The sequence below is a fragment of the Taudactylus pleione genome, unplaced genomic scaffold, assembly GCF_031769625.1.
Source record: "Taudactylus pleione unplaced genomic scaffold, aTauple2 ptg001027l, whole genome shotgun sequence".
Classification (NCBI taxonomy): domain Eukaryota; kingdom Metazoa; phylum Chordata; class Amphibia; order Anura; family Myobatrachidae; genus Taudactylus; species Taudactylus pleione.
Genome location: NW_028285428.1, coordinates 1,239,150 through 1,263,377, shown reverse-complemented (window position 1 = coordinate 1,263,377; position 24,228 = coordinate 1,239,150). Strand labels below are relative to the sequence as shown.

The following is a 24,228-nucleotide window of genomic DNA, read 5'->3' as shown; positions in this document are numbered from 1 at the left end:
TGCTGCACGGAGGGAGCCTCTCTCCGCCATCTGAGAATGGCGTAAATCAGAGGTTCGCAAATTCGGCCCCCAAGGCACTCTAACAGCCCAGGTTTTAAGGATATCCATACTTGACCATAGGTGACTTAATTAGTACCTCAGTCAATTTGATTTAACCACCTGTGCTCAACCATGGATATCTCTAAAACCTGAAATGTTAGGGAGCCTTGGGCCTGACTCAGACCCACTCGCGAGCGGCTGTCCGCTCGCAAGTGGGTCGATGTTATGGACTGAGCATGCGCACGACGGAGGGAGCTCTGTCGTGCGCATGCGCCAGACGCGACGAGCGAAGGAAAGTCCTTCGCTCGTTGTGTCCGATCAAAGGGGGCGTGCTGTCAATGTTGATTGACAGCACGCCCCCTTTGGTGGGCGTGCCGGGGGCGTGCCTCCCTGACGGGGGCGTTCCTAAGGGAACGCCTCCCGTCAGAAGCCGGCCCACTGACATCACTAGTGATGTCAGTGGGAGTGATTTTGGCTCTGATAGAGCCAAAATCACTCCGGAGCTTGCGGTTGAAAACCTCAACCGCAGGCTCCGGCTCGCAAATTCGATGGTCGCGATGGTCTCGACCATCGCGACCATCACAATGCACGCTCGTATAGCCTGTGGGTGGTGACCCACAGCTATACGAGCGTCCAGGAGGACGCTCCATGAAAATGGAGCCCAGCCCTCATTCAGAGCGTGCGCTCTGCTCTGAGGGCCCTTGAGGACTGTGTTATGGAACCTGGCGTAGATATCGCTAAGCTCCCTCCTTTGATTTTTCACAATTCGACATTGGTACTTGCGAGCAGATTGAATTTCCCATAACAAGTATGAGAAATACAAGATGCTGATTTAATAAAATGCAAAGTGAATGGCTTGGAGGATAATTTTACGATCTCACCTCCAGTAGCCAGTTCATACATTTCAGTGTTACTAACACAATATGAAAAGGGTGTGAACACACCCATTTTCACATTTATTTTAGTAAAAAAAGGAATGTTAAATAGAGCCCTTAATTAGTGCACACTGGAGACAGGGATAGTGCAGGCTGAGAACCAGGAGGGCGGAGGGCCCTGCTTGTGAGAGTTTACAATCTAAAGGTAAGTGGCATTACACCTGCTGGACTCCTGGGACTTTCAAATTGCCTTACTGCTTCAGGGTGTAACGGCTGGTAAATCAGAGTGTGAAATCACAGACAGGTTACTGCCCAAATTTGGCAATGATATTGTGTGTGTGAAGTACAGGAATTTACAATATACCATAAAGGTCTTTAAAAAATATGGATTTGTATTTGCTATTGACTTTACTAACAGGACAATAGAGACCCAACTGTTGGAGTCTGGTATAATAAATAAATAAGCACTTTAATAGGCTGGCAGTACTGTACCCATCAGCCGTTGGCCATAGTTGGTCCTGCAAGAGCCGTACAGTACTTTATTCTTAGTTACTGTTTTGAATTCCATCTTAAAAACAAATGACTCTACAGGGGACTGCATAAAACTTAAATCTCCTTCAAAAATCCCCTATAGAAGAAGGCATACCATTACAGTGTCCATAGGCACTGCGACAAATTCACAGCTTATGGACACTCACCTTTTACTTTGTATTGCTTGGTATAATTGTGTACGAGATAAATGGTAGCTAGAAGCTGATTGGTTGCTATGACTGTTCTCCTTAGAAGGTTCCCCTCAACTCCCCTCAAGTGTTTCCAGTAAATACAAATTCCAGGAGAAAGAAAACTTCCACTAAACCCGATCTTACTTACAGAATGCGTTGCTGTGGATATGATCTGCGTTCCCAAGCTAAGAATGATTTTATACAGGCTGCGGATGTGTGCTTGCAGCTCTAGTCTTCTCAATGGCTGGACATCAGCATGCGCTGGGGACTGGGTCGGAAGGTCCAGTTCTGTTTTAAGAATATTCAGCTGCACAAAAAGAAAGTAACAATTTGTATCAAATCTGGGTGATAACAGCAGTGTGCGCTTAGTGCTCCCATTTATTGGACATTAAATCAAGACAGCCCTTACCAGATCAGTCAGGTAAATCCTAACGCAGATGAATACAGAAGCTTCTCTGCAGTGTGTTCACAAGCATTCTACCTGCCTGCATAGGAATAGTTGTATGTGCTTTATGAAGTGCAGCGATTGAGTCCCAAATAATGTGAAAGCCACCACAGGAATGTAAAATCACCAGCTACATTAATCTAGAATACATTTTAAACCCAAATCCTGGGAGATATCTGTGGTACTTTAAAGGGATTAAGTGGAAAAGAGGATATATTTCGGCCATGAGTATGTTAAAAGTTATACAATGTTACATTTAGGTAAGTTACACAAATGTAGCATTAAAATGAGCAGATTATACATAATATTATGCTCCCTGATGTTCATCGCTGTCTTCTACAGATTAAAAGGGGGAAGATGCCTGAATATTGGGTAACTACGGAACTTATTGCATATTATTACTTTATGATTATAGTACTTAATACCATATCTATCTATCTATCTATCTATCTATCTATCTATCTATCTATCTATCTATCCTGTCTCTTTCTATCTATCCTGTATCTATCTATCTATCTATCTATCTATCCTATATCTATTTATCTATCCTATGTCTTTTTATCTATCCTATGTCTTTTTATCTATCTATCTATCTATCTATCTATATATCTATCTATCTATCTATCTATATCTTTTTATCTATCTATCCTATATCTATCTATCTATCCTATATCTTTCTATCTATCTATCTATCTATCTATCTATCCTATATCTATCTATCATCTATCTATCTATCTGTCTATCCTATATCTATCTATTTATCTATCTATCTATCTATCTATCTATCTATCTATCTATCTATCTATCTATCTATCTTTCTTATCTCCAAGTAAGTATTGATTGCTAGACACGTTGATACATAGTAAATCATTACCAAAAAGGACTACATCTGCCATGGCTAACTAATAGAGGTCAGTTCAATTAAACACGTGGGGGCGAGTTGCCATTGCAACGCCGTAGAAATGGCAGCAACGGCAGCTGAACTCGCTCCCCTTGCAGTCCAATCTCGCCATGGACTGGTGGGTTTTTGTACGCAGCCACATGAATAAAAAATTAGCAAGTCCAGTGGTACCATAAGTGCAGCATATAGCCACGCTTACTCGTGGCCACGACTAGGTCACGCCTAATTGAATTGACCCCGTATTGAGTGTGCTCTGTCAGTCAGCTCTATAGCTGCTACGTTTTGTTTAATATAGTCTGCTTTTAAAATTATTTCAAATGCATATATGGAACACTGAGGATCTGTTCACTTACTTCAGTCCTCATCTTATAGAATTCCACAACTTTGCATAAAATGTCTTCATACTCCATAATACTGTCCTTCAGCCTTTGCCGCTGCTCAGCCAGATCATAGTTCATTTTCACTGTTTTTTCATTTGCTTGTGTTCCTTCCCGGGCAATGAGTTCAGAAATCTTCACTGCGTGTTCCATCTCGTCACTTAGTTTCTGATGAGACACCATAAAGCATAGGAGCGTAATATTATCTGTATTAGCCTGTAAGGGCCCATAATTCAGCACATTTCTTATGTTTAGTTGAGGCTTAATCAGAAGAGTGGAGGGTGATCGGCATCTCTTAGCTCTCCCTGATCTTCAGCTTTGGGGCCTATCTATACTGTGTTCTATCCTGAGCGCGGCACACTAATTTACAATGGCATATACAATTAGAACCAGAGCTTTAGATCATAGCGATAGAAGCTCTCACGAGCAGGACCCTCTTCTCTCATGTGCTTCTCCTTATACTTTCTTCTACTCTTTACTCCCCACAAGGGCATCTAACACTTGATTGCTGACTCCCTGCTGCTTAATTTGAGTGTTATAATTATAATTGCTAATGCAGCATATCCTTGTCCTGTATTGTACTGTAAGCCACTGGTTTCTGGTTCAGTTATGTTTATGTACTTTGTAAGGCGCTGCGGAACACTTATGGTGCCATATAAATAAAGGATACTAATAATAATAATTGGTTATGAGGATTAGATCTCGTGATACTAGGAATGTTACTTCTAGGATAATACCTTGTGGTATAATCTAGTAGATACAATAAAAATCCAGCGCTCACCATCAAATGAACATTAATGAAATAATATGTAAATTATAAAAATCATGCACAGGTGTATGGAAAAATTCCTCTGACAAAACTCAGTATATGAAAAAGGTTTATTTCTAAAGAAACATGTATTATATATAATCTAGTAGTCTACAGTAAGACGGTACATTTGCCCACATAGTTATTGTAAATTACAACCAATACATATATATATATATAAAGCACTAATCCACGGCACTCACCCTCTCTTTTAACCTGTTTAATCTAACTTGTGTCAGCTGTTTTCCTAGGTGCTTTGCATCAGGTGTGCTTGGTGACTGTCTCACGTTTAAAAGCAAAGTTGCTGTGAGCTTTAAACCTTGATAGCATACCCTGAGTGTAACACTAATGTGATGGCTATGTCCATGTTATAATTCTGAGCAATAGAGTAGGGACTTGCAGTAAAGTGGGGTCCTGTGACGGGGGCTGCAAGCTTAAATGCATTGATCAATTCATGAACCAAAACCCCACTGTTTATTATGTGTATTATTATTATTGTTGTTAGTCATTAAGGTGAGTGCAGAGCCCCTGTGATTTATATATATATTGTCAGTATATATTATTTTTTTCTTATATTTTTATAGTAATTTGTTGCCATTTTGGTTCTATTATCGAATGCTTTATTTATAATATTGATATATGTTGTTTCATGTTCCATATATAGCAGGTCCCTATTACTACTCTAGTGACAGCACATGTTTATTTATATTATGTAACTATGATGTTAATACACAGCGTCTTAGTTGTAACGCATTAATGTATTTGTTATTGTGGTTGCTATGTTTACATCCGGGCTGTGCACTGGCGCGCACCATGTGGTTGCGTGTGCCATCCGGATGTGCGTTGCACTTGGCCGGATGTTGGTATTCTGTTCAGGCGACTGTTATATTTTCTTAGGCCGGATGGTTGGCACGCACCATGTGACTGTGTGTGTGCCATCCGGTTGTGCATTGCACTTGGCTGGATGTCGTCATTCTCCTTAGACGGCCGGTGTATCTCGTGGGGTGATATGGATATGTGTCCATCGGGTGTGTACCCTGCATAATATCGGGCTGCAGGTACAAATTGTTTGCATCGCATGATGGTGGCTCATGCTGATTTTTATCAGGTGAGTGCCTGGGCTGCGCTGATTAGTTTATTATTATACATGTGCTGTAATTGGGTGATGTGTTTGGCGCCCATTTCTTTGGGGGTATTTATAGGGGCCTGTTAGACATGGTCAGTTTGAGGTTGGCTTCTGGGTGAGCTGTTTGCCCTGTTGCAAGATATGTGTGGTTGTGTCTCTTGAGGAAGGTCCTATATGGACCGAAACGTCGAGATTATCCCTCAAGCATGAAAAACCTGAGGTATGATGTATATGGAATAAATCACCTTTTTCATCTTCTAAAAACTCTGGTGAGTGCTCCTTTTTTCTTGCTCTATATTTGGACTTTCTGGTCTGGATCTGCACCCCAGTGGATGATACTGTTTATGGATGTGAGTGCGACCCAACAATAGAGAGTGTGTGTATGTATGTATATATATATATATATATATATATATATATATATAAAATATAATATTATACACAGATAAAGTTTGAATCTCCCATATCCAAATATTCCAAAATGCAGAATATTCTGAAATATGGATTTTTTTTTTAGCATGACTGAGATAGTGAAATCTTTGCTTTTTGATGGTTTAATGTACACAAACTTTCTTTAAGGCACAAAATGATTAAAATATTGTATAAAATTACCCTCAAGCTGTGTGTATAAGGTGTATATGAAACATAAATGAATTTCATGTACTGTATTTACACAAACTTTGTTTGAGGCACACAATTATTGAAAATACTGTATAAAGTGACCTGCAGGCTGTGTGTATAAGGTGTATATAACACATAAATGTATTCTGTGTTTAGATTTGGGTCCCATTCCCAGGACATCTCATTATGGTATGCATATACTCCAAAATACGGAACATTCCGATATCCAAAATACCCCTGGTCCCAAGCATTTTGGACTTAACCTGTGTGTGTATATATATATATATATATATATATATATATATATATATGAATGAAGCAGTCGGGAAGCCATTGGACGGAATTCCGACCGCCGTCTTCCCAACTGTCTAATCCCAGCAAGGGATTAAATGACTGGTGTAGATATCCCGACGCCTGTCATTTTACCTACGCCGGGAGCCTGACACCGCGGGGGGCGGGATGGGGGAGAGGACCAGTTTTAAGGTTCCCGGGGGAGACTTAGGGTCAGGCACCCCCCGGGAGGTTAGGTTTAGGCTAGGGGAAGGGGGGGGTTAGCATTAGGCACCCCTGGGGGGAGGTTAGGGTTAGGCACCATCCCAGGGGACTTAGGTTTAGGCGGCAGGGAAGGGGGGGGTTAGGTTTAGGCACTTAGAGGGGGGATTAGGGTTAGGCACTTGGGGGAGAGGTTAGAGTTAGGCACCCCTAAGGGAGGGTTAGGTGGTAGAATTAGGTTAGTAAATACTTACCTTTGACAATCGGGATTTATTCCTTTGCTGGGATGCCGCAGTCGGGATTAGAACAGCCGGCCATGCGGTCGGCGGTAAATCGTATGTTATATAGCTCAGCGTTGTCACAGGGCTCAGTTGCACCCTGTTCTGACACTGCCCCCGGAGTGCATGATGGCATTATGATGTGTAGAGGGGACTGGGCCACTAGCAGCTGTAAGTGTAACTGTAATTGACTGAGACATCCTAAGGTCTCTCCAATTGGCTGTTCAAACTGCAGGGTGCCTATCTGGAGGATCCAAAGGAACGCGTTGGCCAGCCCAACTAGGCAACAACAGTCAATCAATGCCAGGGTAACTCCCCAGTTACCCCCATCCTCCCCGAGGACACGCAACCTGGTGCTGCGCATGCACCATAGTAATGAATGACGCCACATTAGTGTACCAAACCCCAATATTTCTGTTGCTGGACCTGAACTTTGGTAATAATAAAACACATGGTGAGAGAGGCATCAGGCTTGGAGAGAGATAAAGAAGAGATAAAGGGCCTCATGTAATAACAAGTGATATTCTTGTTATCACTTGTTACTAATCTTAAAAGGTGCTCCAGCCAATCGGCTCCTAACTGTCATGTGTTTGAAAAATGACAGGAGCTGATTGGTTGGAGCACCATTTTAGATTAGTAACTAGTGATAACAAGAATATCACTCTTTATTAAATATGCACCAGAATACTGTAACCAACCAATCAGCTCCTAACTGTAATTTTTATAACGCAGTCTGTAAAATGGCAGTTAGAAGCTGATTGGATGGTACTTTATCTCTCTCCACTTTATTCCAAGGTTTGATACATCTCCCCCATGGTGTAATAATAATAAATGATTAGCTATTGCAGTGAAAGGTAACGTCAATGTTTTTTTTATGTAATATTACAAATAAAAGGCACTTTGGGACAGATCTTCTTCTAATTTATCCTAAACAAAGCACAAGCAAGAATTGCCTACTAACGACCATATGCTGAGGAGTACGCGTTGCAAGATACATCAGGCTCTGCATCAGTAACATACTGTGGACCTCATTCAGAGTCGGTCGAAGCGGCCGCAGGGTCGTACGCGAAAAGGGGCCGTGTATGCAAATGATTCCCTCGCAAGTTGCGTCCCTAAGTTCGGATCGGTAGTTGGCCGAGCAAGGGGAGGAAGCGGTCGGAAGACAAAAAAATACGCCCCCTTCTCGTACGCATTGCACGTCATCTCCAGGCATATAAGGATTAATTGAGACCATCGGCAACCATCGAAACTGGTCGTAGAGCTTAAGGTTGACCATACCCTCTCTTAAGCTCTACGATCATGTCAGTGTAAAAACCTCCCATATCACATGTGCCATGACGCTACCTTGCTAATTATGCACTCCCATAAACCGTATGCACTCCCACAAAACGCCATCTGCATAATTAGGCACGCCTGCGTTCGGATCTCCACTCCCCCGTTTTCAAGCACCTTCCCCTGTTACCACCCACAAACGCCTCAATCTGTCACTCAAACTACCGACCTGGCTGTGTTCAAGGAGAGAGAAATTTCTGATTGTAGCGGATAGTTTGCGCACGCGCATTGCGAACTGTACGCATGCGCAGTATAGCGAACATCGGTGGCGTACGACCGTGCGGCCGCTTCGACCGACTCTGAATGAGGTCCTGTATGTGCAAGGGTTAATGTCGGGCATACATACACCAACATCTTATACACAAAACCAGGTCATAACACCAAGAAAAGCTTTATCAAATTTGTTTTGACATAAAAAATGCATTCGTTATTCAGTTTGATTTGAATAAAAACAAACCTCCATGAATGAATGTAGCAAAAACAAATAACTATATACTATACTATATATTATATGTATGATCAGTTTCACAGGTGACTTCGCAATCAGCCAATCAGGAGTGGCTAGGTAGTGCTGGCAATTGACATCTTCATCAAGTGCTAACAAGGGATATGGATAGTGGCAGGTGTATATATGCAGCTCTGTGTAGTATCTGCCTGTGGACCTGATTCAGACCTGCTCGCTAAGCTGCGGCCGCTTGCACTGACCAATATTCGCCCGTCTGCGCATGCGTATAATTCGCAGTGCGTGTGCGCAAGCCAGTCTCAGTGAAGGCGGAATCGTGCGCTCTTAGGCTCTGAGAGCGCGCTCACACTGAATCAGGGCGTTTTTTTTATTTTTTTTGTGCGGCCTCCTGGCCGCTCGCATAGCTGTGGGTGACCACCCACAGCTATAGCGAGCGGCCATAATGGTCGCGATGGTCAAGACCATCGGGCTTGCAACGAGACCCTTGTGGTAGGGTCACGTGACCGCAAGCCCCAGAGAGATTTCAGCTCTAATCTCTCCACTGACATCACTCGTGTCAGCTCTAATCTCTCCACTGACATCACCCCCAAACGGCAGGCGTTGACATGGGAACGCCTCTGTTTGGGCAGCCACCCCCCCCGGCCCGCCCACCAAAGGGTGCTAGCTGTCACTCAACATCGACAGCTCTCCCCCTTTGGTGCGAGACCCGGAGCGATGGATTGCCCTCGCTAGCCGAGTCTCGCGCATGCGCACGACGGAGCCGTGCACATGCGCTGTGGGCCACCTTCGACCCGCTTGCGAGCGCTCAGCGCTTGCAGCCGGGTCTGAATCAGGCCCTTAGTACAAAGACTGCCCGCTACTTTGAAAGACAGAATGTGCCATTTGAGGGTGTCCAAACTGAGTTTTGTGGGTGTGCATAATTAGCAAAGATGCGTCCTATTACACGTCACTTGGTTGTTTTTTAGACTGTTCAGTTCGCAGTGCTTGCGGGAGAGTAGAGTCAACCACAAGTGCTGCGATCGCTTTCGATGGTCCTTGATGTACCAATGTTGTTTAGACACTTCCTGGAGATGACATGCGCTAGTGGGCATGTCAAGACACGCTAATGGGCGTATACATACACAAAGTGATCGCTCGCCAAGACATAGTGGGCGTGCTTATGCCTTGGCATGCGATCACCTGCCATGCCGTCACTAACCCAAATTTGCATATGCTTGGAGCGAGCTGCCGCAACTAGCGTCCGGGTCTGAATCAGGCCCAGTGTTTGCTATTTAGTGAACATGCCCTTACTGTGCCTGGCCTGTGTTAGAGGACCACCATTCCCCACATTCAGTCACACCAGATGCAAGTAGTGTATATAGGTGTGGGGCTTTTTTTGTGGGCATGCACAGTGCTAAATTTGCATATTTACGCTTTGTAATTGTTCATACATACAACTCAGCAATAAGGCCGTTAATGTTATAAATTCATTATAAAAAATGTTATATTTGTAATTAGTGCTAAGGACATGAAACAGTATATGAAAAATGTATGCCGCAAAGAGCTTACAATCTAACTTTCTGCCGTAAGAAGATCTTAGCTGCGTGCAGGTTAATCAGTTTCAGCTGGAATACGGAACAGGCGGATATGACGTTTGCTTACCTGGAACTTTGCTTTAATATTATACAGCTTCTCTTGTGCAACAGAAATATTCTGGGCGTCATTTCCAAGGCTCAGCGCAGATAAAGGTTTTAGTTCTTTCTCCAGCTCTTGGAATCTGCTAGTAGCCTAAATAACCATGTAATAATCATCACAGATTACTTACATATAGAGATAGCATTGCCACATCTGTTAAATGAACATGTCCCTGGCAGCGGAAAAAGCAAGGAGATAAAGGCCCTCATTCAGAGCATACGGCAGATTGCGAGTTTTTTTGGACTCGTTCCTAAAATAGCGTACAGGAAGTGACATGTCAAATGTGATTGACAGAACAGGGCGTTTTAGGGTGTCGACGAGGGTGGAGATGGAAAAACGCAGGCGTGGCGAGGCGTTTTTGGGGCGTACATACATTAGCAGATGCGAGCGTAAAATGTGTACGGACCGACTCCTACGTCACTGGATGATCCTCTTTCCCTTCCAAATACTCGCACAGCTTAGGGTCTGGATTACTCGACCACATTGGCGATGGCCTTCTCCTCCGTCCCGGGACTCCACGATGTTGTTGCGATTAATCGCGGGAGGGCTGAAAAGCAAGTAGTGTTGGATTGAGAACCGGCTTGGTATGTGTTTTGAAATCAGTTTTTTGGGATAGCACAAAACCGTACGCAGGTGGAACTCAGAGCTGCTAATGTCAGGATGACACAATCAATTTGCGTACATTTGTGGGGGTTTATTTTGCCCGCAATTTGGTGGTTAGGGCCTATTGTAACAATAATGTCATCATGTTTTCAGTTTCGCACCATTTTATTTGTGCCTCTTGAATTTGCCTAGTTATATGAATTTTTAAACGTTCCTTAAAGAGCCCTTTTTTTTTTTTTTTTGGGGGCGAGTTTTTGCCTTTTGACCCAGGATTAAATGTAACCCATTTGTACAATAATTTCACAATCCAATGTCATTTTTTATTTTCCAATTTATTGCTCAAACAAAAAAACAAAATTTTAAAATTTTGGGGACATCTTTTTTGCCCAAAGATATGTTCCAAAATCAAACAAATTGGCCCAACATAACTGTTGACATAAACACACAACAAAAAAATAAAAACATTTCACAAGAAAGGAGAGGGAAGTTTTGACCAGAAAGGAATATGAGCCAAGCACAGAAGGATTGTGGGAAAAGTCACCATTGCTGTCACCGTTTTTTCACCCGTTTGGTTGGGGGAGGGAGGGCGCCAGACCGGGTCCGGGATGTCATCGGGCTGGCCTGTCCAGAGGCAGATGTTGTGGCCTCTGGACTAGGCACAGGGCTAGGCACATTTGGAGGATTGGCTGATGTTGTGCCAGAGGTGGAGGATCCTGATGTTCCGGCAGGAAGGGAGGTCGGCTCCACCATGTGCTGGCGAACGAGCTGCTCCAGGGCATTGGCGATGCGGATGTTGGCCCTGGTATTTTCCGCCAGGGCCTGACCAATGGTCACGTTGGCCGCAGCATTTTGCTCCAGGGCCTCAGCCACCCGTAGCAGACTGGCGTCCATCCTCTGCAGAATCTCCGTATGGGAATCCGATTTGAAATTGAGTTCTGTGAGGAGGGCCACTGCCTGCGAGGGGGATTGCCCTGGACTGGCTTCTGCAGGGTCCTCAGCCGGATGTACTGGTTCCTCCCCTGCAGAGCCAGCAGAAATTCTGCGGCCAAGGCTCCCCTCTGGAGCAGACTCATCCGCCTGTGTCTCTGTTAGGAAAAAAGCCTCACATTACAATCTACATATTGGCACAATAACATTTCAGAGTTGATGACATCCAAAGATTTACCTGGGACAACATGAGGAGCCGCAAAGTCTGGCATGTCCGTATCCATGTTGGACACGCCAAACACCTCCACAGGCTGCACACACCCCTGTGCCAGCTCTTCTAAATCCGTCAACTCCAATGACACAGGGGTGGGACCCCCACCTGTCCCCCTTGCATGCCTAGCCCTGTCCGCGAGTTTTTGCTTTAGGCGATATTTGAAGTCGCCCCATCTGTGGGGAAAAATGGAAGCCATTATCCTTTGGTTTAAAATGGGGTTTGTTTTTAGGGGGGGCAAGGGTTTACTTACCGCCGTTTGACATCCCGGGCTAGACGGACATAATCACCCACCCTATTGACAGCAACGGCTACCTCTTCCCACATTCTCCACTTCTGGCTTAGACTCATATTCCTGTCTGCCTGTGGCAGGATGTCCACACACTTCTGGATCAAAACCTCCATCTCCTTTCTTGTGAAATGTGGCTGCCTTTTTTTTTTGGTCGCTTTGGCCGGAATACTGGGCCCAGCAGCCTCTTCCATGTCATCCTCCTCACCTATTTGTATAAATTTTCAGAATTCACAAAATCACAACTTGCCTAATCTTATGTTTCAAATTAATCATTGATACAAAATGCATGAAAGACTTACCGCCTGACTCTTGGGCATTGTTTCCCTGGTCTGTCGCCATGTCTGAGGTCCAAACAAGAAATACACCAGAATTTTAATGTGTTTTTGTGACGTATTTATACATGCGTCCTTATTTTGCGGCCGCATCATTGATTGTGCGGCCCTATGATCCCTCCTTAATTTGTGCGGGAAACGAAACACTATTTATGGCTTGGTGTGTCTCAAGTCGAGGTGGCGTTTTTGGATTGTTGGAGGTTATCTTGGCTGGAGTTTATTGATTGCGTAGAAAGGAGTTGGCGGTTGGAGATTCGTTTGTTGGTTAGATTTGCGTTTTTATTTTCCGTTCTCTTTGTTGGTTTATATTTTTGGGACCTCGTTTCTTGATTTGGTAAGTTTTGTGAAGTCTAACTTTTGTTCAATTGTTGTTTCATTGTGTTTCTTATTTTTTGTAAATTTTGGATCCATAATTTCTTCTATTTTAGATTTTGATTATTTTCGAACCAAAAGACCTTTTGATTTTGACTCATATATTTGCTCTTGGTAAGTCCATTTTTTATCTTGTATTTGCAAACTAATTAGTGCATTTTTAGTAGTTACTCTTGTGACTTGTATTAGCGAACAAATTAGCGCATTTTTAGTAGTTACTCTTGTGACTTGTATTAGCGAACAAATTAGCGCATTTTTAGTAGTTACTCTTGTGACTTGTATTAGCGAACAAATTAGCGCATTTTTAGTAGTTACTCTTGTGACTTGTATTAGCGAACAAATTAGCGCATTTTTAACTGCTTAATAATCATTCTAACTTTTTTGTGGTTTCTCTTTCACTTTTTGTGCCAACATTTCGACCCATTTTGATGTACTGTGTGAAATGTCGTTTTGCTGTTTTGCAAAATGGGTGTTTTGCATATTTTAACTTTGGTCTAGCACAAAATTTATAAACAAAAATGCACAGAGTGAAATGTGTCAAATAATTTTGGTGTTTATTTTCAGTTTGGACGTATCATGACAATACCCCGGCATGTAAGCAGCAATGGATGGTATCATCAAGCTAAGTTGTTTTAATATAGTTTTGGGGTGGTTCAAAAGCCTTACTTTGAAATCTTTGAATTTCAGGTAGATCTGGGGCGGATTGTTCTGGCCATGCTCCCGGAAGCCGACCAACCTCAATCTCGTCCCAGGCGTAGGCATCGTAGGCATGCAAGGCCCCAGATATTTCGAACATGTGTCACCCTTTTTGGAATGCCCGATGATGAGGTTTTAAGACACTACCGTCTACCTCCCAAAATCATCATAGACACTCTCTCATTAATAGAAAGTGATCTTGAGCGGCAAATTGACAGTCCAACAGCAATACCACCACTTACGCAATTTATGGCGGTGTTACATTTCTGTGCCTCAGGATCATTTCAAACAACGGTGGGAATAGTGGCGGGCATCTCACAATCCTCCTTTTCCAGGATCCTGAGGGCAGTGATGGAGGCACTTTTCAAGCACCTCCATCATTTTATTAAAATGCCTTTGGATATTGGTGCCCTTAGTGTGGCCAAGGCCAATTTTTACCAAATAGCTGCCTTCCCACACATCATAGGGGTTGTGGATGGTACTCACATACCACTTCAGCCTCCAGCACGGCTGGAGGCCATATTTCGAAACAGGAAACACTATCACTCCCTGAATGTAATGGTGGTATGTGATGCCTCCCTCCAGATCCTGTCCCTGAATGCTAAATTACCCGGAAGTGCACATGACTCCTTCGTCATCCGGCAATCAGGGATATGGCACAAATTAACCAACCTACAAGCTGGTGATGCGTGGCTTCTGGGTAAGTGGAGACCTTTAGTACATAACAATGTTAAGCTTGATACACAGTGTTCCTGATGTTGTCTATTCTTTTCCATAGGAGACAGTGGATATCCTTGCATGTCCTGGCTGCTCACTCCTTATTTGGCTCCCACACCAGGCCCACAAAGTGCGTTTAATTCCGCACTTACAGCCACCAGGCAAGTGGTGGAGCGCTGTATTGGCCTTTTAAAAGGCCGATTCCGATGCCTCCACCGCTCTGGTGGCGAGCTCATGTATTTGCCGGATATGGTGTCGAAAATTGTGGTCCTGTGTGGGATATTTCTCCTTATCGCCATAAGGAGTGGTGTCCCAATGCAGCCAGAGGATGCCTTACCTGAGGATGGCCCCCCCGAGGTTGGTCGGAGGTCAGTATGTGGGGGGGCCATACGCGATGATGTGGTGGCCAGATTTTTTAGGTAAGTTTTAACAAAACAACAGTGTTTATACCTAATGTGTTTGTGTTTGTTTGCGAACATCTAATTTTGTTTTCTTTTTTTCACCATCTTCTGTTTGTTCACATAATCTTTGGCACTACAACGCTCACTACTTCATGCTACCCTTACCAAACCTGGATCTGGCCATTTTGGGAATATATTCTGGAACCCATATCGCAACGCCATGTTTGTGGAATCATGTTGGCATGGTCCTTCGTCAACCAGTTCTTGATTTGTTTATTTATTTTTTTTTTTTATTGGTATGTTTTGTATTTGAGATTATCACTGTGTGTTTTTTTTGTGAGTGACCACTTTGATTTCTCAGTTATGTTGTGAATAAATGTTTGGAGAGTTAAATGTTCTTCCTTTTTTTGGACGTTACCAGCAAGTGTAACCAGGTTAACACACCTTACATTTGACTAAGGGGTAATCCAGTACTGACGCCAGTTGAGCAAAAATGAAATATGTTTTCAGGTTCCCAACCCACACCAAAAGGAAGCCTGTCCAATCATTTGGCTTTGTAAGATTCGCCTAAGCAGCTTGCACACCAACTAGGAACCTGTAAAATGTAGAAATATCTAATTGACACTACACACAAAAAGGAAATGACATTGTTACTGTTATGTGTTTCTTGAGGGTGTTTTACATACAAATACAAAACACAATCTAACTTAAAAAAAATGGAAATCCTTGCAGGAGCAGTCTACTTATGTCAGGGTAAACTATCTTTGGGTTTGAAAAAACGAATGAGGCAGAACGTATATTAGAAATAAACAATTTATTTTGAAAACGAAAAAAAAAAAAAAAAAACTACTGCCGAAGGATGCCAGACAGCCGGTCAAGGGCCACAAGCACCCCAATTAGATGTTGGCGCATGTGTGCCACACATTCTTCGACCTCTTGCCGACGCCTCTGTTCCTCTGTGGATGAGAAAAGTGTGTGGATTAATAAAACAATAGGGAATCCACATTAAAAAAAACAAAAACACAACGAAATCACTCCTAAACCAATAAAAAAAAAAAAAAAAAAGGGGTGCTGCAAAAATTACAAGGCCTATGTAGAAATTCCCACAGGTGTGATATGTGTATGTTGCAGGAAGAGGTAAAGGCAAACTGCTAAATCACCAAAAATCAACCCAAAAAGCACGAATAAAGGAACGACACATGATTACATACAAACAGTTTGTGCTTAAAAAAAACGCGAAAGAAAAACATACCGGTAGCCAAAACGGCAGAGCCGGAAGTCCCTCCATCTTCATCCTCGGAGGCGCCTTCATTCCCCAAAGAACGGGGCGGGGTTATCACGGACTCCGGGGAGGGGGTAATTGGAAGAGGGGTGGTTGGAGGAGAGGGGGAAAGTGGGACGGAGGGGAAGGAGGCCCGACAGTTCCGGGAGAGGGTCTTGGAAGGCTGGGGAGGAGGGGGGAATAGGGGAATTATTTGGGGTGGAGTGTTGGCTGGGGGTTGGTGAGAGTGGGCGGGACCACCGTCTGTCCGGACGGTGACGGCGTAGTCTTGGCTGTCCCCCTAAAAGATGTCAAACAAATTGTGGTTAGTTTCTGGCCAAATCCTGGCCAAAAAACATTTTAAAATCACCCACCACCAACAAAAAACATGCAAATATGAGTAGAATGAATAAATCAGAAGTAGAGGGAAAACATGGCCATGCAGATATGAGGAGAATGAATAAATAGGACAGACATGAAAACATGCACACGCAGATATGAGGAGAATGAATAAATAGGACAGACATGAAAACATGCACACGCAGTTTGCCCCACAAAGACAAACATGAAAACCACAATACATAACACTTACTTTCCTCTATCTGCATGCGAAAGCATGCCAGCAAGCGGGGCATTCGCCGTTGCAGGTCAGACCACCTGCGCTCCAGCTGGCCGATGTTGCGGCGTGAGCCGAAGGAGCGCAGGCGGGCCCGTGCCTCCGCATACGCGGAACGCTTCTGCCGGTTGGTGAATGCGGAGGCTCTCATGATGGCAATGGTGTTTTTCATAAAAATCATTTTTGATAAAGTGTGCAAAAAATTTCTGATTGGCTAATGTATTTTGGAAAATAACAGAAGCAATTTTATTGGTTAGTGTATGAGTCATGTGTTCGACAGGGCCAGAAATCTCTGGAGAGTTATGATAGGCTTGATGCAGTGACATGCGTAAGCAAATTTAAATAAAGAAACGAACCCCGGGAAATATGCGGAGATCCACAGCAATAGAACAATTGTTTAATTGTGCCTAACATGTTTTTTGAGCAATAAAAGCGAATGTTTAAGCCGTACGCATTCTGCGGGTAAACACAACACGGACAAGAGTAAAGTTTCTTGCATTGTGTTGAAAAAAAACAAACAATTAAGCTAATTGATACATTGATTGGCATGATACGATTGATGGAGGTAGGCAGAATAAAGGAGCAGGTAATCGACATCTGACAAGGCCACTTCCGGTTTATACTTGTGCGTGCGTTCCCTTCAAGCCATTTTGGGGATGTACGCTCGCTATTTCGCACGCTCGTTAGTTAGAGGAGGGGTCGTCTGAGTTTGGGGAGGATTTTTAGATGCGAACGAAAATACGAGCGAGCCATTGAATTTAAATATTTTTGTACGTACGCCTAACGTACGTGCGCCCGTTTGCGAGTGGGTCTGAATGAGGGCCAAAGGCAGCAAATGAAATGTACAATGTATTTTACTTCTCACTTCTTCAAATAAAGTTTTATAAAAATGACATTTAGGGGTATATTTACTAAAGTGAGAGTTTTTAGAAGTGGGGTTGTTGCCCATAGCAACCAATCAGATTCTACCTAACATTTATCTAGCACTTTCTAGAAGATAATAGATAGAATCTGATTGGTTGCTATGGACAACAAGTCCACTTCTAAAAACTCTCACTTTAGTATATTTACTGGCTTCAAAAATTAGATATTCGGCAGATTATGGGTCTCATACAGAGACCCGATGGTTTGCATACATCTCTGATGTTAGAAGATCGCGTGTCCGCAGGATCTGTACTGCACATACTGTATGCCTGTCTTCTACTGCGAGATCTCCTGATGTTCCCCAAAGCCGCAGCCTGTCAATCCATTTGGGGAGCGGGGAGTGGGTGGAGCCGGCCTGCACTCCCGGAAACGCACCCATTTTCTGTTGAGCGGCGCTGCCAAGGTCTGAGTCTTCCCACGCAGGCTTCCTAACTCCGGCTGAGCAGTTCTGTAGCCCATTCTGAGTCAGCTTAAGCTGATGGGCGATTACTGCAGCCATCATGACCGATGGTCGTGATGGTGATCCGATGCTGCATCTTTGGATGCAGCATTCAGATCACAGATGCTGGCACGAGGAGTCTTTGTCCTACAGAAGCCTCCTGCTGCATTAACATATGTTAGCATCGCTGCTGCGTCTAAAGATGCTAATTGCATCCATCTCTGAATCAGGCCCTACATTAATACTAGGAGTTTGGAACGGTTATCCTCCAGGTCACTAGTTACCTTGCCTGTCGTTGTGCTTTTTTTTTCCCTGTCTTTCCCCACCTTCCCACCTCTCGCCCCTCCCCCATCTATCCCTAGCCCTCCTGCATGTCTCTGTATCATCTCTGTACCTCCTGTTTCTCTCTTATCTGTATCCCTTCTGTTTCTGTCTCTCTCATCTCTGTCCCTCCTGTCTGTCTCTTTATCATCTCTGTCTCTCCTGTTTCTCTTTCTCTCCCTCTCACTTTCTCATCTCTCTACCTCCAGTTTGTGTCTCTATCATCTCTGCCTCCTGATTCTCTCTCATCTCTGCCCCTCCTGTCTGTCTCTCTATCATCTCTGTCTCTCCTGTTTCTCTCTCTCCCTCCCACTTTCTCATCTCTCTACCTCTAGTTTGTGTCTCTATCATCTCTGCCTCCTGATTCTCTCTCATCTCTGTCCCTAATGTTTCTCTCTCTATCATTTCTGTCCCTTCTCTCTGTCTCTCTATCACCTCTGTCCATTCTGTTTCTCTCCCTCTCTAATCTCTGTCCCTCCTGTTTCTCTCTATCATCTCTATCCATCCTGTGCCTCTCTCTCTCTCTCTCATATTTGACCCTCCTATCATTCTATCATCTCTTTCCCTCCTGTTTCTCATCTTTGTCCCCCCTGCTTCTCTCTATCCCTTCTCTGTCCCTCCTGTTTATCTGTCTCTCTATCATCTGTGTCCTTCCTATTTTTATTTCTCTCATCCCTATCCCTCCTTTCTGTCTCACTATTATCTGTGTCCCTCCTTTCTCTTTCTCTTATCTCTGCCCCTCCTGTCTATCCCTCTATCATCTGTCAATCCTGTCTCTCTATCATTTGTGCCCCTCCTGTTTTGCTCTCTCTCATCCCTGTCCCTCCTTTCTCTCTCACTATCATCTCTATCCCCCCTGTCGCTCTCTCTTATCTATGCCCCTCCTGTCTCTGTATCATCTCTGTCTCTCCTGTTTTGCTCTCTCTTGTTTTTCTCCTGTCTGTCTCTCTATCATGTCTGTTCCTCCTGTTTCACTCTCTCTTTTGTTTTTCTCCGGTCTGTCTCTCTATCATGTCTGTTCATCCTGTTTCTATTTCATTTCTACCCTCCTGTATGTCTCTTTCTCTTATCTCTGTGCCTACTGTTGCCATCTCTCTCATCTGTCTCTTTTGTCTGTATGTGTGTCTATCTCACCTCTGCCCCTCTCCCTTGTATGTCTCTAAACTATCTCTGCCTCCCACCCACAGTCTCTCTCTCCTCTGTCCACCTCCACCCGTTTTTCTCTTATCTCTGCTCCCCTACCCCATATCTCTCTCTCCCTACCTCAATACTGTCCCCTATCCCCCCATCTTTCTCAAATCTGGCTGCGCCTTCCCCCTTTCTCGCCAGGATAGAGGCCCAGACCCCCCCCAGTTCTAGTCATTAATAGGGGGAAGACATTTTTGTGCAAAACAACCTCAAAATTGTAGAATTGCAATACATGGCGTGCTATGTCCTTAGCATAATGTAGAATACGATCTAAGGTGTATTACATTATGTACAGTGGAAAGCAGCTCTCATGCAACTTGTGGCTCTAATGCTTCTGCAAATTCCAGCACCTGAGGGTTCTGCACCTGTAGGCATTCTTGCTAATGATTTTCATACTCCATATTCAGCTTAGCAAAGACAAGCAATTACAGTTTGTATTAATCATGTATGCCAAACAAGGAGTAGAATGAATGAATAAATCTTATTATATACTTTTACTTTCTTAACTCTGTATTGATTTGGTTTGTCTACAAAAAGATAGAGAAATGACAATACATGTACAGTTACTTTATACCAATTTCAGCTGTTCTTTAATTGTCCTCCATTGCTGCGTGGAGGAATGCACTTGATTGACGTGCTGTCGCCAGGCCGACCACAGATTTGTGATCTCAGCCTTCTCTTTATTCAAATTAGCCATTGTATCCTCCACTGTCCGCATGTGTCTGTCCTTCAGAATGGTGTTCTTCTTCATCTGTCAGCACAATAGATCACAAGACTGCATTGATTTACTATTACAGTGATTAATTCCTCCAAATTCACTGGATCATGTTCTTACATAAATACCTGTACCCTAAGACAATGGGTGTCTGATGTGAATACCATTTATCTCAATAAAACAGCCTTACAATTTTACAAGGTGTAATCTATATCCATTACCATCCAACTCGAACTGTTTCAAATTGAGATTAATATATGTATACACACACTCATATGTCTGACCTCCCTGATTCCCACCTCTCTCCACTCCAATCTGTCCTCAATGCTGCTGATCGGCTCATCTTCCTCTCCAAACGTTCTACATCTGCCTCCCCTCTACTACAAGAACTACACTGGCTCCCCTTCCCCTACAGAACCCAATTCAAGGTTCTTACACTCACTTACAAAGCCCTCACCCTTTCCTCTCCCATTTACATCTGACCTCATCTCCCTTCACACTCCCACCCATCTACTTTGCTCAACAAATGCATGCCACTTCTCCTGCCAAGTGATTACTTAATCCCACTCCCGCCTTCAAGATTTTGCCCGTGCTGCTCCCTACCTCTGGAACTCTCTCCTTATCAGACTCTCCACCTCTTTACAAATCTTCATACAGGCTCTCAAGACCCACTACTTCATCAAAGCCTTCCAGCTCTCATTCTAACCCACTGCTCCTTGCTCCTTCCGCACGCTCTACCCCATCTGTGTGTGTCACACCTGTCTGCCCCTCCCCTTTAGAATGTAAGCTCTCACAAGCAGGTCCCTCTTCCCTTATGTGCTTCTCCTGCCCTAAGTCATACTATTGGCTACACCTAACTCCCCACAAGGGCACCTAACACTTGGTTGCTAACGCCCTGCTGCATATTTGAATGTTGTGATTAGCTGACACTTGCAGGACCAAAGTGTTATGCTTATAGTGCAGAGCAGTGCCTACCATTTCATCCCCGGAGTCTGGCCATATTTTGGCGCGACTTTTGACATGGCAGCTGGTCTGCCGGAGTCATGCTGCCTAATCACAGTTATCAGCTTGGAACGTTTACCGTGTCCAGAAACAGAAGAAAAATACCTCTGAAGCAGGATAGGACTTATCGGAGGTCCATTCTACTTACCTTTCCAGAAATTGAGGAACATGCTGTGGACGCGATCTCCCTTCCGCCAGCCTGTGGAGCCTATGCAGCTGCTTGCCTGCTGAGTGGAACTGACCTTGATCAGCGCCTTACTACAGCCAACGCTAATCAGTTGGGGGCTGTCAGCTACTGGAACATCGGGGTGGACTTGGGGATTACAGCCCTGACTGACTTCTACCTCACCCGGCCTGTAACGCTAGGTGGAGATCCTCTGAAACTTCCTGGCTTTACCATATCATCAGGTGGCTGTTGTGTACCGAGCAACAACTTGCTGTTATTGCCGTGTGACATCTGGGATCAGGTGGTCGAGGTGAATATATTTGCGGGGCCCATGTGGACTGACTCTTCCCTCATCGCCCTTCTTTTTTGGGACGCTTGTGGGAATCTTGCTGGGGAGCGCTGCTACAGTGCAGGATTGTATAACATAAACGGCAGTGCTGGAGATGACTCGCACTCTAAGCATCCTGCCTATTATCATCCCTAACTGTGAGATCTAACGAAGAACGGGCTGAAAGTGATGCCGATGTGATTTCCTCCAGACAGCCAAATAACTGTAACAGCCAAAGTCTGCTGCGCTGATGCTCACTTGGGGCTTATCACGACTGTGACTTTGGACTCTGATCCCTGGCTCCTCTGCTATACAAAAGGATACTGAGCCTTACCAGCCGAAGATTTGGCTATTATAAATCACTTTGGAATACCAGTGTCTGCTACTTAACCTACTAATCTTTCTGTTCAGAGACCAATCATAAAGTTGTAGACCAGAGAGGCAATCTGACATTCCGAGCTCCGGCAGAGGAAGATATTGTGACATAGGGGCCCATTTATCAACGTGCATTTGAGGTAAATTCCCCGAAAACACCTGTTTTCGGGGGTTTACCTCAAATACTAAGTATCCCCCGTATGTATGAAGGAGGGACCGCAGCAGGTATCTCCGATACCTGCTGCGATCCCTCCATTGCCGCCCGCAGCCGCCTCCCCCATAGGTTTCTATGGGGGATGCGATGCCGCCAAATGTATCAATATCGGGAATGCGAAGCATTCCCGATATTGACCCCAGCAGCTAACGCAATCTGAAGATAGCGTTAGCTGCTGTGTCCTATGGGCACTCACCGCATTTCAGCCAGCGGAGGGATCTTCCAGATCCCTCCGCCGGCAATGGGCGGCGCTCATGTGCATTCCTCGGGACTGCGCATGCGCAGTAGCCCGGAATGCGCTCCGGCCACATCGCAGGGACGGGCTCTTTTCAGAGCCCGTCTCCCTGCATGTGCCGGGTCATATATTCGGCCGGTATGATCGCATTTTGCAATGCGATCATGGGCGATACTGCATGCCTTGATCGCATTGCAAAATGCGATCCTTAATAAATGGGCCCCTAAGGAACAATATTGCTGATTGATTATACCAGTGGATGAACCTTGGTTAATTACTGTTCCTCCCATTCCTTAATCTGCCATAGTGAAATGATAGAAATGAACTATTAGACCCCCTCTGCTCCTCCTCCGATGCTGACTGCCTGTCTGAGGGATCACGGGGTCACCGCTGGAGCTTGCTGTCTGTGGTGGTCGGAGAGGAGCTTCACCTGAAGAGTCACTGCGGGCTGTGGAGTTGGGCACTGCTTTGGCCCATGACTTCCAGCTTGTTCCCATTGCCTCTGCTCCGACACGCTGCAGTAGATCGGCCGGAGTGCCTGACGTTTTTCCGCTTCTGCTTAAGACATCGTTTCTGTTTGTAACGCTCAATAACTATAACCATTGATTTGTGTGATTACTGGAATAGAGTGTACTATTTAGTGGGCATTTCACCTATTATTTGCAGCCGTATTTTTCTAAGTCTTTACCTGCCCAGCTTGATTTGCTGTGTACCAGTATGTCACTGTTTGATACTACATTAATGGCTAAGGCACTGTCGACAGAATTGCTTAAGATATTACTGCCTGAACTAGATAAACGATTTGATCGCTTAATGTCCTCTTTTGACCGGGTTCTGACCCTGTCATCTGACCATCTAACCTGCTCTGATATACAGGCACAGGGGGTAGATGATACCAAGATTTTGTTTGTTCAGCAACATGACCCAGACCTGGCTTTTGCTAATTTTGCAGATGAAGGTACTGACAAAGGCACTGAACCCAATAATCTACAGTCACCGCTTACTGCTCACCTTGTTACTGCAGGGCTTGTGGAGGCTTCCACCTGTGAGCCGGGGCAAATTTTGTATAACCCACTCTTCTCAGTATTAACCCAAATCTCAGCCCTTGATTGGGAGTCTGAAATATTGCAGGAGAACAAAGCCCTTTTGTTGCTCAATGGGGATGTGGGGGGACATGGTAGTACTGATCTTGTCCAAGCCCAATTCTTGAAATTACTAGCTAACAGCACGAATATACTTCTGCACAAACAACAATGCTACCTAATTATTGCAGAACACACTGTTTTGATGCTCAGTCTTTTTGACTTCCTAAGCCTCCCACTGTACGGTATATTTCATTATTGTTTCTGAACACCGTTGGCTTTGTGACATGAATAATTGTGTAAACAATTTATTCTATCGGTCTGTCTACCGGTGAATGACCTCGACACGATTTCTCCAACGATCCTATGATTCTAATACATTGCTCTGTGTTCCATAGCTTATCTCGATTTGTATTTCTCATTGAAGCAGGATGGTCCTGTCGGGTGCTTAATATTTTGTTGTTTGGATTGCTCCTTTCCCCTCCACCCCCCCCCCCCTCCTTTTATGAATGTCCCTATTAAAATGGTCCTAGGCCTCTAATCGTGTGCTACTTGGAGAGTTTGGCTGATTGCAGACATTTAGAGGCCACCCATGGAA

At 44.3% G+C, this 24,228-nt stretch overlaps 1 protein-coding gene across 1 annotated transcript in view; it reads right to left on the bottom strand.

The window, feature by feature from the left end:
* Nucleotides 1-24,228, bottom strand: part of CCDC141 (coiled-coil domain containing 141) — a 284,239-nt gene that overhangs the window by 41,686 nt on the left and 218,325 nt on the right. Inside the window, exons 13-16 of the mRNA XM_088461203.1 lie at nucleotides 20,088-20,264; nucleotides 10,121-10,246; nucleotides 3,336-3,527; nucleotides 1,785-1,943 (exon numbers count right to left, since the gene is read on the bottom strand). Of these exons, the coding sequence (XP_088317329.1) occupies nucleotides 1,785-1,943; nucleotides 3,336-3,527; nucleotides 10,121-10,246; nucleotides 20,088-20,264 (654 nt within the window). The remainder of the gene's footprint in view (nucleotides 1-1,784; nucleotides 1,944-3,335; nucleotides 3,528-10,120; nucleotides 10,247-20,087; nucleotides 20,265-24,228) is intronic.